Source organism: Phyllostomus discolor, chromosome 13 (assembly GCF_004126475.2).
Source record: "Phyllostomus discolor isolate MPI-MPIP mPhyDis1 chromosome 13, mPhyDis1.pri.v3, whole genome shotgun sequence".
NCBI lineage: Eukaryota > Metazoa > Chordata > Mammalia > Chiroptera > Phyllostomidae > Phyllostomus > Phyllostomus discolor.
Window position 1 is genome coordinate 59,433,051 of NC_040915.2, and position 14,552 is coordinate 59,447,602.

The following is a 14,552-nucleotide window of genomic DNA, read 5'->3' on the forward strand; positions in this document are numbered from 1 at the left end:
GGGAAGGAGACAGACAAAACGCCCTCCCCGTGGAGCTTTGACCTCATGGGATCGGCAGTAAACAACAAATACAACAAAGAAACAGAGCATGTCAGTACAAGGTATGGTTCGTGAGAAGGGGTAAATGCCTGGCACCACCTGCACCCACACATCCCGCCCACACAGAGCTCTCTCCCACACAGGCCTCTGAAAAGCATTCTCACAGGGACTGCTGAGCGCTGAGGGAGGCTGGGGCCCCTGGGGTCAGAACCAGCTGCAGGACTCGGAGCATCGCCCCTGAGGCCCGGGCCCCTCTCCTGCTCATTCGGCACAGGGTGGTGCCCCAGGCCCTGCCTGTGGGCTCCGCACCCACAGAACCCAGAGCCTGAGCTCAGCCCTGGGGATGCTGCAAGGGGTGGGGCCCTTGAGAGTGACCCTCTGTTTCTGGGGCCTGCAGGTCTATGGTCTCCTGAAGAGACAGTTGCTTTCACTGGAGTGGCCATGGCACACCTGTCACTCCCACTGGTCAGTGCTCTGCTGCACTGACCAATCAGTGCAGCAGAGCAGAGCCAGCAGGACCCAGGCCAAACCCTGCAGAGCAAAGCAGCTGGAGGGTACCCAGACATTCTCCAGCTCTGACTCGGGATCAGCCGCTGATACCCCAACCTCCCCGGTGAATCTCATGACAGCCAGGAGGATAAGGGGACAACAATGAGCCCAGAAGACACCACCCTACCACCCAGCCTGGAGCTGATGCTCCCCCCTCACCTCTGGTCACCCTCGGCCTCAAAGAGCCCCGTACAGAGTCCAGGACCCCGGGCTCCTCTCCTGGACCCACCCCATTTTCTCAATTTTCCTGGGGACCTCATCTCTAGGCCTCAATATGAAATGACAAGTTTTATACTTAATTTGGAAACTCCTTTTTCCCCCAAAATTAAATGATATAAAAGAAAGGAAAGTGTATTAGACACTGGGCAGGGGGTCAGCTGGGACTCAGGTCTGGCACCCCTGGTCCATCCTCTGGGGAACCCGGGAGAGGGGCCAGCACATGCTGAGGTCTGTGGGGAGGGGTCAGCTCCCACATCAAAGGAGCAGGAAGCTCCCAGTCTCTCGTCAAAAGCAGCAGGGGCCAGAAGAGACCCCTCCCGCTGCTCACTCTGGGAGGGGAGAGCAGGGATGCAATCACTGCCCTAGGGGTGACAACTGTGACCCTGAGTTCAGTGCCCAGCTGATGTTGGTGTGGGAACATCTGTGTCCCACAGTCCTTCCTGGGGCAAGGGTAGAGACAGCTCTGGTTTAAGAGACCCTGAAAGCCTGGGTCCCTGTAGGGTGGCACATGGGTTTCTACAGGACTTGACACTTTGCAAAAGAACCGAGTTTCTTCTGCACCCTCCACTCTTCTAACTAAACCAATCAGCAGGAAGGGCCTTGTAACCCTGGGACAGTGTGACCAGAACTGCACCTTCCGCCTTCCTGCAACCCTTATGTGACCTCTCAGAGCAGGGCTGCACAGGGCAGGGGTCACACCCTCTCAGGAGACAGGTGCTCTGGGTGACCTGCAAGAAGGAAACTCCAACTCTGAGTTTTTCCCACCAGCAGGGGGCAGCAGAGCTGCATCGAGGAGCAGCCTGGGCAGAAGCTGGGGCTGCCCAGCTGGAGCCTCAGAGGGAGACCAGCCCTGGGGTCAGCAGTTCCAAGGCTCAGTGCAGGTGCTGGACTTCAGGAAGTTCCATCTGTCCCCTTGAGACCCAATGAGCACATTGTGACAGTCAGACTCACATAGTGTCACTGCTGGACCCTGACAGGCACCTGTGAGTGCTTCACCTGAAATGCACATCACCTCACTGTTGGCAGGGATCCTGGGGCTGACACTCTGTCTGGGCATGGAAAGGGACACCCTGACCTCTACCCTCTGCCTCTTGTTCCCACCTCTGGGTGCTCTCTGACCCTGGGGCTGCAGCTGCTCTGCTCAGGGCCATCTCAGGGGAAGAGGGCACAGTCGGAACCTCTGGTCCCTGCCTGGAGCAGCACAGACACCTCAGGAGACTCTCCGAGGGAAGGGGATTCTCCCTGCTCAGGTCCAGCTCTGGTCACCAGGCTGTCCTTGGTCGAGAACAAGTTCAGTCTGAAAGGAGAGACCACAATGTCTGGTCCCCAGAGGTCATGACCTGTGTGAAGACCAGGGCTCTGGGGACCCTCACAGAGCACATGGAACCTGAATCTGGGGTCTCAGTCAGGTGGATTTCTGGAGCTTTTCCCAGGTCAGGTAAAACCCTGATGCAGCATTTTAGAAGGACCAAACAGTGGACAGCCCCCATAGCGAGTCTGTGTGGAGAGGGGCAAGGAGGAAGGGACACAGACACCAGTGTGGGTGAGACTGGGAGCTGGTGTGAATTGCCCGAAGCAGGAGCCCATTGAACAAGGAGCACATCACATCAGAGGCACCGCACATGCATCCTGGCCCCACGGAACCACATCTAATGAACCTGACAATGGACACTTGTACATGCGTGGGACACAGAGAAGATGTGAAGGAGGAGGGGAAGAGGTCGGGACCAGGGCCCTGCACCTGCTGAGTCAGGAGTTGTCACTTACGTCTCAGAGGGCCCAGCTCAGCTCTGCGTCCAGGCTCCTGGAAGGCTCGCAGCCCTGCTGAGCCAGCCCAGGACAGACGCCCGGCTGGGAGGGTTTGGGACAGACCCCAGGAAGGTGGACATGATCAGGGGTCCATGGATAGTTTTCTGACCTGAGAAGCAGCTAGAAGAACCTGGACACTCAGCCTTTCCTCCTCAGTCCCCTGGCCTGCCCCCTGGGGGGGTAAAAATGATCTCTGCTAACTGCTCAGCTTGGAACCCAGATGGGGAGTGCATTTGCATAAACACTGAAACATCAGGGCCCCAGAGGACTTAGAGGGCACAAGAGAGCCCTGGGGAGCCCACGGTGCTGTGAGGTCTCACGAGGCAGAGCTCTGGGGCGTCTGCACCATGGCCTGGACCCCTCTGCTGCTCCCCCTTCTCTCTCTCTGCACAGGTGCTGCCCCCAGGCCCTGCCTGCCTCTCAGCCCAACAGGACAGGGAGCTGGGTCCCCCTAAACCTTGGTTTCAGCCCAGACACAGACTTAAGGTGGGTCCTTAAGGGAATGGGCCCTTAATTCTCAATCCCTCTCTTATCTCCCCCCCCTTGCAGGTTCTGTGCTTTCCTCTGAGCTGACACAGCCTTCCTCGGTGTCTGTGGCCCTGGGACAGACGGCCACCATCACCTGCCAGGGAGATATCTTCGTGCGAATAGATCAATACAGGCTATATGGCATTGAGGAAACATATTTTCTGAACTGGTACCAGCAGAAGCCTGGCCAGGCCCCTGTGCTGGTCATTTACGAGGGTAGCAATCGGATCCTTGACAGATTCTCAGGCTCCAGCTCAGGGAAGACAGCCACCCTGACCATCAGCGGGGCCCAGGCTGAGGACGAGGCTGACTATTACTGTCAGTCATTGGACAACAATGGTGATGCTCACAGTGACACAGGCCAATGGGGAAGTGAGACACAAACCCTTCCTCTGTCTGTGTCACTGTGTCCTCCAGCCCCAGAGTGACTGTGCAGGAAATCATTGAACCACTTGCTCAGGTCCCCAGATCTGAGATCCCAGTGCTGCCCCCTCTTCCGAACCATCCTGCAACTCCGCAGAAGGTGGATCAGGAGTGAATTCAGGCCTGCCTGGTCCAGGCTGCTCTGGTGTCTCTAGGAGAAAGTACGAGTTATAGAAAGAAGTCCTCACTTGAAGGACATCCAGATGGAAATCTATGTCCAGGGGCCTTGGATTTCCATGTATAGTGACTGGGCTACTCCTTGGGAAAATGTACTGAGTAATCCCCAGACCCTCCCAGCCCACCAGAGGTTCTGAAGCCCCAGGTTCCCTGGCAGCCTGGGATTCTGAATGGAACAGACTGGTGTAGTGGACACTGTGCTGTCCACCTTGATCCCTAATCAGGGCTTTCATACCCAGGTACCCCTGCTGGGAGCCCCTGGCGGCTCACACTGTGCCCTCGCTGGGAAGTCAGTGGTGGCAGAGAATTGTACCTCCCACAGGTGGTATGTCCTTCCTGTGAGTGTGACTCAGGTTAAGTGACGCCCTGATGCAAGGATCCCCAGGCCCTGCTTGCACTGAGGATAACTGTGCAGAGTTTCCTGCTCAGTCCTCAGTTGTTACCACATGGCGGGTCTGCCCTCCTCTGCTTCCCTCCAGACAGATCCCCTGACAGCTTCTCCATGTCAGAGGGAGTCTCCACGGCCCCCAAGAGGAAATAACAGTCCATGGGGGAGTGTGTGGGAGAGGAAAGGGCCCCACCGAGGTGGTACCCTGGGTTTCTGCAAGCATTCCCTCGAGACTGGTAAGCGCACCAGGGAGGAAACCAGCTGAGACTGAGGAGGGAGCCACCCAAGGACACGGGAAGGGAGGGTCACAGGTCAGCACCCCAGCCTGCAGGGCTTGTGCCCAGTGGGAAAGAATCTGCCAATTCAGGCTTCAGGTTGACTTGTCAGAAGAGAGCTGTCTCAGCGGTGAGAAAATGAGCCCCAAACTAAAGGCTGCTCTGGTGCCATTGGAGAGGTGATTAAAGCAAGTTGCCAAACAATCACATATGTCCAAGTACCTTTCCTGAATCCAAATATAAAAATCAAAAACATCAAGAGAAATACAGATATGAATACCCAACAAGGAAAAAGTCACAATAGCTGGCATCTTATGAAAAATTTTCCAAAAAACAATTAGGAAAATATGAGCTATTTTAAGTACAAAAATCAATGAACCCAACCTTGTCCTGAAATTTCTTTGATGATGTAATTCATATTCAAGGATATAAAAGCAATTATTTTCATTATGTATCACTGGTTCGTGATGGTAGAAGAAAGACTGAACACATTATGTGGAGATATAGAAGATTAAACAGAGATACACACTGAACTTGTGAAAATGAAAACTACGGTATCTGAGACTTAAAAGTACAATGCACGGGACTGACAATAGATTAGATGCTGCAGAAGAAAAGTTTAGTGAAATTGATGGATTGCCATGGAGAGTATACAAAATGAAACACAGAAATAAAAATGAGTGAAAATAACCAAAACATCTTTGAGTTCTAACAATTTCAAAGGGCCCAAATGTGTATCATTGGAAGCAGTGAAGCGGAAAAGTTGGGAAATATGTGGTGGGGGTCACTAGAAAAACTGCAGAAATATGAACCAAAATATTCCAAACTGGTTAAACTGTAGAGGCACAGGTCCATGAACCTTAACAAACTCAAGCACAAATGAAAGACAGAAAGAAAGATAGAGAGAAAGAAAGACAGTGAGAGAGAAAGGAAGGAAGGAAGGAAGGAAGGAAGGAAGGAAGGAAGGAAGGAAGGAAGGGAGGGAAGGAGAAAGAGAAGGAAAACACCAACACGTTTCATAATAAGACTGCTTAGAGGAGAGATGCTCTCAGCAGCGGTCAGAGAGAAGACATGTCCTGGAGTGAGGAAGAGACAATGGTAAGAGCAGATTTCTCATGAGAAACAATGCAACCAGGAGATAGGAGGATCTTAAAGTGATGAGAGAAAAAAAGACCCTTGAATTTTTTACTCAGGTAGAGTGTCTTTCAAAATTAAAGGCAAAATAAAAGTGTTTCAGGCATACAAACTCACAGAATTGACCACACACAGACCCCACTGCAGGACATAGTAAGACACCCTCAGACAAAAGGACAATGACACCCGATAGAAAAGGTACCCACACAAAGAAATGAAAAGCAGCAGATATGATAGCTACATGGATGCATTTCAAAATAGAAGATAGAATATAGAAAGTTTTGAAAAAGGATAGACTATAGATACAAACATCTATTTCCATGTGTATAAATCAATAGAACATATAGAACCAGAATATAGAGCAACTAGATATGCAGACAGAACACTCAGTTCCAATAAAGCACAATACATACTGGTCTCTAGGGCACGTGACCACTCTCCAAATTCGACCATTTCTGGGACACAAAACAGGGTCAATATATTTAAAAGAGGTGGGAGAAGGTATAACAAGGATAAATCATAATGGGAAATATAATTAAAAAGTTACACATCAAAACAATAAGTAAAGATAGAAATTATACATTGTAGTTTCTCCAAAATGGAATAAAATTAGAAATAAAAAAACCAATCTTTTACATTCGATGAAAAAAAGGAAATGTGAAAGCTCACACCCAAATAGTCAATGGCTCAATGCAGAAATCAAAGGAAAGTGGGAAAACGTGTGGACAGTGAATGATGGTGAAGACGTGGCCCATCAACCCAATGGCAGCCTCGTAAAGCAGTGCTTAGAGGAGATGTTTATCCGTGTGTGTACGTGTCTGCGTGCATGATCTATCAATGTATGTACTGTGTATTACATGTGAACGTATACATGCAAAAATGAATATGTGCATTGTGTGTTTACGTGTGTGTATCTACAGGAATATAATTCCCTCGAAGGAGTGCTTTGCATATTTACATTTATACAATCAAATTCGTATATTTATCCTGATTTATATACAGGGTGGGTCAAATGTAGGTTTGCAGTTGTGAATACACAAAAACACAGTTTATTCTTCTATTATTATTTATTTATTATTGTATTATTTTCTATACAAACAACTATAAACCTTCTTTTGCTCATTCTGTATTATATTATTATGTGTAAATATATTTATATGTACTTAATGTATATTAATGAATAGAGTTAAAAATATTTTTCTATTTCCAAATCCTAATATATACATATGATCTCAAATCAGTCATGTAGCATTTCAATTTCAGACATTGTAAAAAGAAGAGTACACAGAACAAATGCAGGCAAAATAAATAATAAAGTTAGACTAAATATTGAGGAAAAGAGTAAAGAATATCAATTAAACTAAAAGTTTGTTCTTTTAAAATATCAACAATGTTGACAAACTTTTAGCTAGACTGGTTATATTTTATTTACTTATTTATTTATTAATGATTTTTATATTTATTTTTAGAGAGAGCAGAAGGGAGGGGAAAAAAGGGAGAGAAGCTTTGATGTGAGAAACATTGATCAGTTGCCTCTCAAATGCGCCCCAACTGGGAACCAAACCCGCAACCCAAGCATGTGCCCTGACCAGAAATCCAACCAGTGACCTTTTGCTTTGCAGGATGATGTTTCATCAACTGAGGCACACTGGTCAGGGCTAGACTGATTATATTTTTTAAAGATAAATTACTAAAAACATGAGTAAAGAGGAGCCATTACTACCAACACTGCAAAAATGAAAGAAGACTTTAAGGATATAAGAGAACGCTAGGAACCAATGCATGCCACAAAACGTAAATGAAATTAACAAGTTTCTAGAAAAACAGCAATTGCTGAAACTGACTCAGTGAAAAACTAAGGAAACCTGATGAAATCTGCAACAACACAGAGAAGAAATGATCCCGAACTGCCCACACAGAAAGGCCCAGACACAGATATTTTGCTGGTGAATGTCACCACACATTAAAAGAATAATTATTACCAATTATTTGTAAACTCTTCCAAAAAATAGAAGAGAAAGAAACCTACCAGCTCATTCAATGAGGGCAATGTTACTCTGACTCCAAAACAGGAAATATGTCACAAGGAAAGAAACCTGATCATCAATAATCCTGACGATACAGACCCGGAACCCTCCACACTGTCCTAGAAAACCAGTCCAGCCGCCTGCACAAGGAGCACACACCAGGACCGGCTGGCATTCATCCTGGGAACGCAGGGCTGATTTAGCACCTGCACATCAGTCAACGCAATACACCACAGGGACACAATACAGAACGAAGCATCGTCCTCTTCTCAGGAGTCACGGTGTCCTCACGCCAGCAGCCACTGCTTCTAGCTGTGTTTCTAGTCCCCTCACATCCTCAGAAGGTGTGATTGCTGGTGTGGAGAGGGGGTGGGGTGGGTTCTTCCAGGCAAAGGTTCTGGATGGCCCACACCTAACGGTGAACACACTCCCGAGAACATGATAAAGGGCCGTAACACTGTGTTTCCAAACGTGTGGTGGTCAGAGGCCGCCTCCCAAACAAGCGATGAGCACCCAGAACTGAAATGAGGCTGGGGCTCAGGCAGGCACTGGGTGAGGAGCAGGGCCTCGGGAGGGGTCGGCCAGAGAGAAACACGGGCAGAGGCTGCAAGGCAGATGGAGGAGAGCACCTGTGGAAAGCAGAAAGTCCAGACCACCTGGCTCCCTCAGGGTTCTCTGGGTGCAGACCAGAGTCCCTGCAGGCAGCAGGCGCTCCCCTCCCTCAGATCTGCTTCCTGGGTAACGTGGCGGTCAGGCCAACGTCAAGCGCCCGCTCCCCTGGTAATGAGAAGGAAGAACAGATCTGAGAATCTGACCCCTAGGCTCCGTCCCAGGAAGGGCAGAGAGCAGTACCCAGAGGCAGGATCTCAGGGTGAGATGGATGCTCCGCCCATCCACACCCTCATTGGCCGACTCCCCTCTACCCCTCAACCAGGGGTCAGACCCAAACCCCCAGTGCATTTGGATGCTGCTCCAGCCAACTGAGCCCCGGCCAGGGCTGTTTACTTTGTGTATTAATTAGTTTCAAAACTTTACACAAAATACTTCTTTGATGGATTGGGATTGCCAAGTGTTTTCTCCCACTTTATTGGGGTTTTTTTACATTAACTCCATAAAAGAGACTTTTGTAGAACAAAGTTTTTAATTTTAAAGGGTTAACATATATTTTCTATCCTTTTACGTATCAATCATTTCTATGCAATATAAGAACTCTTACCAAGACCAACGCAAAAAAGATTTTTCTCTTTTTTTCTAAAATGTAATGGAAATCCCCCCAGAGGCACGTGACCAGTGTCACTGTGTCCTGGAGCAAAGTCCAGCCTCTTGCACCAGCTTGACCACTGTCCCTACCGGCTCCTGTTTCCAGCACCCCCACTACACACCGCACTGTGATCTCATCCCTGGAGGGGACTGAGCCTTCTCCCCAAGACCAGAGAGGAGACTCAGCTCACCTGTGGGTGCAGGGGCTGGTCAGGGGTCAGCACTGTCCCCTCAACACCACAGAGAGCTCTGAGCAACCAGGGTGCAGACCTGGAGGTGAGGACCCAGCTTTACACCCTCCACTGGCCCTAGCTGCTCTCTGCCCAGCAGGTGCCACTCAGCAAGGCCACAAGGGGAAGGAAGTGGATTTGCATGGAGCCCCTTATGCAGGATAAGACAGGCCCCGAAGCCACATCTTCAGCTGTGGGTCAGAGGAAGATCCTGGGGCTTCTCCACCATGGCCTGGACCCCTCTCCTGCTCCCCCTCCTCACTCTCTGCACAGGTGCTGCCTCCCAAGGCTCAGCCCCCACAGAAACCAGAAGCAACCTGGCTCTAACCTTCGCTCAGCACAGGGGACCCTGCAGGGTGTATACAGTCCGGGAAGGAGACCCTCATCCTCACACTCACCTCTCCTGTCCTCTCTTACAGGTTCAGTGGTCTCTTCTGAAGTGACTCAGCCCCCAGCAGTGTCTGTGACCCTGGGACAGACGGCCAGGATCACCTGCCAGGGAGAGGCCCTGAGAAGATATTATCCTTCCTGGGTGCAGCAGAAGCCAGGCCAGGCCCCTGTAACAGTCGTCTATGGTAACAACAATCGGCCCTCAGGGATCCCAGACCGATTCTCTAGTTCTGACTCAGGTGATTCGAACACCCTGACCATCAGCGGGGCCCAGGCTGAGGATGAGGCTGACTACTTCTGTGCAGTCAGGGAGAGCAGTAGTAGTAACACTCACAGTGACACAGGCAGGTGGGGAAGTGAGACATAAACCACTGACTGTGTCACACTCTCTTTCACCCCAAATATGTCCAGAGACAAGGCCATGAGCAGGTCTGACTCAGGCCCCAGGTCTGAGATCCCCAGGCTTTCCCCTCCTCCCAGCCCTTACCCAGCTCTCCAAGGGTGGGCAGGAGTGCATTCAGGGCTGACAGGACCAGGATGTCCTGGGGATTTCAAGGCCAGGGTGTGAGTAGGGACACAGGGCCTGAATGGAAGGACACGGGGGGAGACATCCACGCAGCGGCGAAGGACACTGCATGTCCACGTGATGGAGGCTGTGTCACTCACAGGCCCACGGCTCTGAATCAGACCCCAGACTGTCCTCCTGGTCTGGGCTCCTGAGGCTGCGGGATCTGACGGCTGCCTGGGACCCTGAACAGATGTGAAGGGTGGGGTGCGGAGTGTAGAAAGGAAAATATTTGAAGAAATACTGGCCAAAAATATTCTAGTTTTGGTGAACATTAGGAGCCCACAGATCCAAGAAACCCGACACACCCCAGCACCTAAAACATAAAGAAAGCAGCTCCAACACACGTCACAACCAAACTCCTCAAACACATGTGGAGGAGACCATCCACTGCACCTCCCACCTTCCTGCAAACCTTATGTGACCTCTTAGAGCAGGGCTGCACAGGGCAAAGGTCATACTCTCTCAGGTGACAAGCACTCTGGGTGGTGACCTGCAAGCCTTAAGCTCCAGGTCTGAGTTCTCCCACCAGCAGGGGGCAGGAGAGCTGCATCCAGGAGCAGCCTGGGCAGAAACTGGGGCTGCCCAGCTGGAGCCTCAGAGGGACACTAGCCCTGGGGTCAGCAGTTCCAAGGCTCAGTGCAGGCGCTGGACTTCAGGAAGTTCCATCTGTCCCCTTGAGACTCAATGAGCACATTGTGACAGTCAGACTCACACAGTGTCACTGCTGGACCCTGACAGGCACCCGTGAGTGCTTCCCCTGAAATGCACATCACCTCACTGTTGGCAGGGATCCTGGGGCTGACCCTCTGTCTGGGCATAGAAAGGAACACCCTGACCTCTGCCCTCTAGCCTCTTGTTCTCACCTACTGAGTGCTCTCCGACCCTGGGGCAGCAACTCCTCTACTCAGGGTCATCTAGGGGAAGAGAGCACAGTCGGAACCTCTGGTCCCTGCCTGGAAGCAGCACAGACACTTTAGGAGGTCATGAGTGAAGTGGATTCTCCCTGCTCAGGTCCAGCTCTGCTCACCAGGCTGTCCTTGGTCAGGAAAAAGTTCAGCCTCAAAGGAGAGACCACAATGTCTGGTCCCCAGAGGTCACAACCTATGTGAAGACCAGGGCTCTGGGGACCCTCACAGAGCACATGGGGCCTGAAGCTGGGGTCTCAGTCAGGTGGATTTCTGGAGCTTTTCCCAGGTCAGGTAAAACCCTGATGCAGCATGTTAGAAGGACTAAAGAGTCGACAGTGCCGTAGGGAGTCTGTGTGGAGATGGTAGGGGAGGAAGGGACACAGACACCAGTGTGGGTGACACTGGCAGCTGATTTGAATCACCCGAATCAGCAGCCCATTGAACAAGGAACACATCACACCAGAGGCACCACACACACATCCTGGCCCCACCGAACCACGTCTAATGAAAGCCGACGATGGACACTCGTACGTGAGTGGGGACACAGAGAGATGAAGCGGGAGGAGGAGGAGGAGGTGAGGACCAGGGCCCTGCACCTGCTGAGTCAGGAGTTGTCACGTCTCAGAGGGCCCAGCTCAGCCCTGTGGCCAGCTCCTGGAAGGCCCACAGCCCTGCTGAGCCAGCCCAGGACAGACGCCCGGCAGGGAGCGTTTGGGACAGTGGTGCTGTGGTCAGACCCCAGAAGGTGACCATAATCAGGGGTCTGAGAGTCCAGGGATAGTTTTCTGACCTGAGAAGCAGCTAGAAGAATCTGGACACTCAGCCCTTCCTCCTCAGTCCCCTGGCCTGCCCCCTGGGGAGGTAAAAATGATCTCTGCTAACTGCTCAGCTTGGAACCCAGATGGGGAGTGCATTTGCATAAACACTGAAACATCAGGGACTCAGAGGACTGAGAGGGCACAAGAGAGGCCCGGGGAGCCCACAGTGCTGTGAGGTCTCACGAGGCAGAGCTCTGGGGCGTCTGCACCATGGCCTGGACCCCTCTGCTGCTCCCCCTTCTCACTCTGCACAGGTGCTGCCCCCAGGCCCTGCTGGCCTCTTAGCCCAACAGGACAGGGAGCTGGGTCCCCCCAAACCTTGATCTCAGCCCAGATGCAGACTTAATGTTGGTCCTTATGGGAATAGGCCCTTAATTCTCAAGCCTCCTGTTTTGTCTCCCCCTTGCAGTGTTGCGCGTGGGTCACCAGCCAGCAGTGACCACGGAACGCTGTGGATGGCTCGCCGAAAAACACTCGAGAAAAAACACAAACATACACAGAGACAACCAGGTCCTGTGGGGAAGTAGGGACAGAATGGCCACCCCCCTAGTGGGGAGGGCCCTGATTTACCGTCCACACTTGCTTTTATTGGGCTCATTTTGCATAATAATTGAGGTAAAGTACAGTACTTATCAGGGGGAAGTAAGAAACTATAGAAAACAAGGAACTCTGCAGGTCTATTGAGTGGGGGTCAAAGAGCTGTAAGACTTTGAGGAACAAACTTCTTCCTTGGACCCCTCTCATTCAACTGAGAGCATTCTAAACAAAGCAGGTTTCACAGTAATTTACATGTTCTTTCTTAGGCCTGATCACCCCGGGAATCCGCCCCTTCTCAGCCCAGAGCTGCACCACCCTGTCATTGTTTCAGGCTTAGGTGGGAACTAAGGCAATAAGGAGATTTTCTCCCAGATGATGAGAACTCAGGGTATGTCAAAGCCGAGGAGCGAGGGTCCGTCACCCTCTTACGCTGCAGCCCCCAAAGTCCTTCTTTTGGGGGGCCTCCCAAAGTGATCCTGCCTGGCTTAGGTCATTCCCCACGTGGGGAATCTTACCCGTCTTTGGCTAACCGACCAAGCTTTTTGGGGTTCACCAGCAGAAGTAGCATTTCCGCCAGGGAGACAAGCCCATGTCTCCTTGCTGGCTTACGGTTCCAAGGGCGTTCCCTTAGCCTTAGCCTAGGCGGGGGTTTCAGCTTCTGATACCAGTCAGGGCGGTTCCCAACATTGCAGGTTCTGCGAATTCCTATGAGGTGACACAGCCATCCTCGGTGTCTGTTTCCCCAGGACAAGTGGCGACTGTCACCTGCCAGGTAGATTACTTTGAGGACAGAAGTTACGTGCACTGGCACCAGCAGAAGTCCAGCCAGGCCCCTGTGCTGGCTCATGTATTCTAGCAGCAACCTGGCCCTCAGGGATCCCTGACCGATTCTCAGCCTCCAGCTCCGGGAAAACGGCCACCCTGACCATCAGCGGGGCCCAGGCCCAGGTCAAGGCTGACTATCACTGTCACATCTGGGAGAGCAGTGAGGGAGCCACAGGGACACCGGCAGACGGGGAAGCGAGACACAAACCTCCTTCTGTGTCACACCCTCCTCCAGCCGCTGGGGGACTGTGGTCAGGCCACAGCAGGATGGCCCTGGCCCCCCGATGTGTGACCCCAGTCTCCCTTCTCCTCCTTGCCCTCCAGACAGGCTCTTTGGGGCTGTCCTGGGAGACGACACAATGATGATGTCGTCACGGTGCCCCACTTGTTTGAGGACCGGGTGCCGTGATCACACGTGTGAAGTGCTGGCTCGTGGGACATGTGAGCGGCACAGCGTCTCGTGCTTCAGAGACAGAAACTGTGGCGTCTGAGATGGGAAACCGCACGGTTTGCACCGGCAACAAGGAGACACTGCAGCAGCGAGAGTGGTGAACTTCCTGCCATAAAAGTGGACACTCCTCAAAGGAAAACAGGAAATGCAAGACTGAGAGCTGAGAACAAGCCCCTGATGCACAGCACCGAGCTCAGGCAGCCCCACACGCGCCGGACTGGAGTCCCAGGGCGGACGGAACCGGCAGCAGTGAGCAGAGAAATGTGTAGCACAGCTGATGGCCAAAATGCCCCAGCACCGGAGGAAAAAAACGAAATATTTAAGAATCTCCACAGAAGTCTAACCCAGGAAACAAGAGGAAACAACATTAACGCCCATCATCATGGAATTGATCAAAACCAGTGATCAGGAGACAATCCTGGGGGGGGGGAAAAAAAAGAACAGCCAGAGAGAAAATAATGTCAAACGCAGATGAACAAACTTTGTGGATAAAACAGGCTTCTCAGTAAGGTGACATAAGGAAGGAGACAGTGGAGAATATCTCTAAAGATAAGCTTTTAAAAATATAAACCTTAGCCCTGGCTGGTGTGGCTCAGTGGACTGAGTACTGGCCTGCGAACCAAAAGGTCAGTGGTTCCATCCCCAGTCAGGGCACACGCGTGCTTGCCGGCCAGGTCCCCAGTAGGGGGCGTGTGAGAGGCAACCACACATTAATGTTTCTGTCCCTCTCTTTCTCCCTTTCCCTCTGTCTAAAAAATAAATAAGTAAAATCTTTATCAACCTTTAAAAAATCTGTCGAGCTTGAGTTATTTATGCAGTGAATATATCTTTCAAAAATGAAGGCAGAATGAAGTATTTTTACACATGAAAAATATATAAAACTGGTCACCAACAGAACCTCCACACGAAGCACTAAGGGTCCCTCAGACAGAAAGAAAATGCTCCCAGAAGAAGTGGGAATCCGCAGAGAGAAAGAAGGAGCAGAGAAGAGGTCACT

At 51.2% G+C, this 14,552-nt stretch overlaps 4 gene segments (V, D, J or C); all 4 read left to right on the forward strand.

The window, feature by feature from the left end:
- LOC114510192 overlaps nucleotides 1-14,552 on the forward strand; it is a 902,657-nt gene that overhangs the window by 141,538 nt on the left and 746,567 nt on the right.
- LOC114509077 overlaps nucleotides 1-14,552 on the forward strand; it is an 863,521-nt gene that overhangs the window by 123,361 nt on the left and 725,608 nt on the right.
- Nucleotides 1-14,552, forward strand: part of LOC114509076 — an 805,173-nt gene that overhangs the window by 36,469 nt on the left and 754,152 nt on the right.
- On the forward strand, nucleotides 2,839-13,262 carry LOC114510187. The segment is given in 3 exon segments: nucleotides 2,839-3,009; nucleotides 3,166-3,358; nucleotides 13,133-13,262. Coding segments are annotated over 3 exon segments (270 nt in total).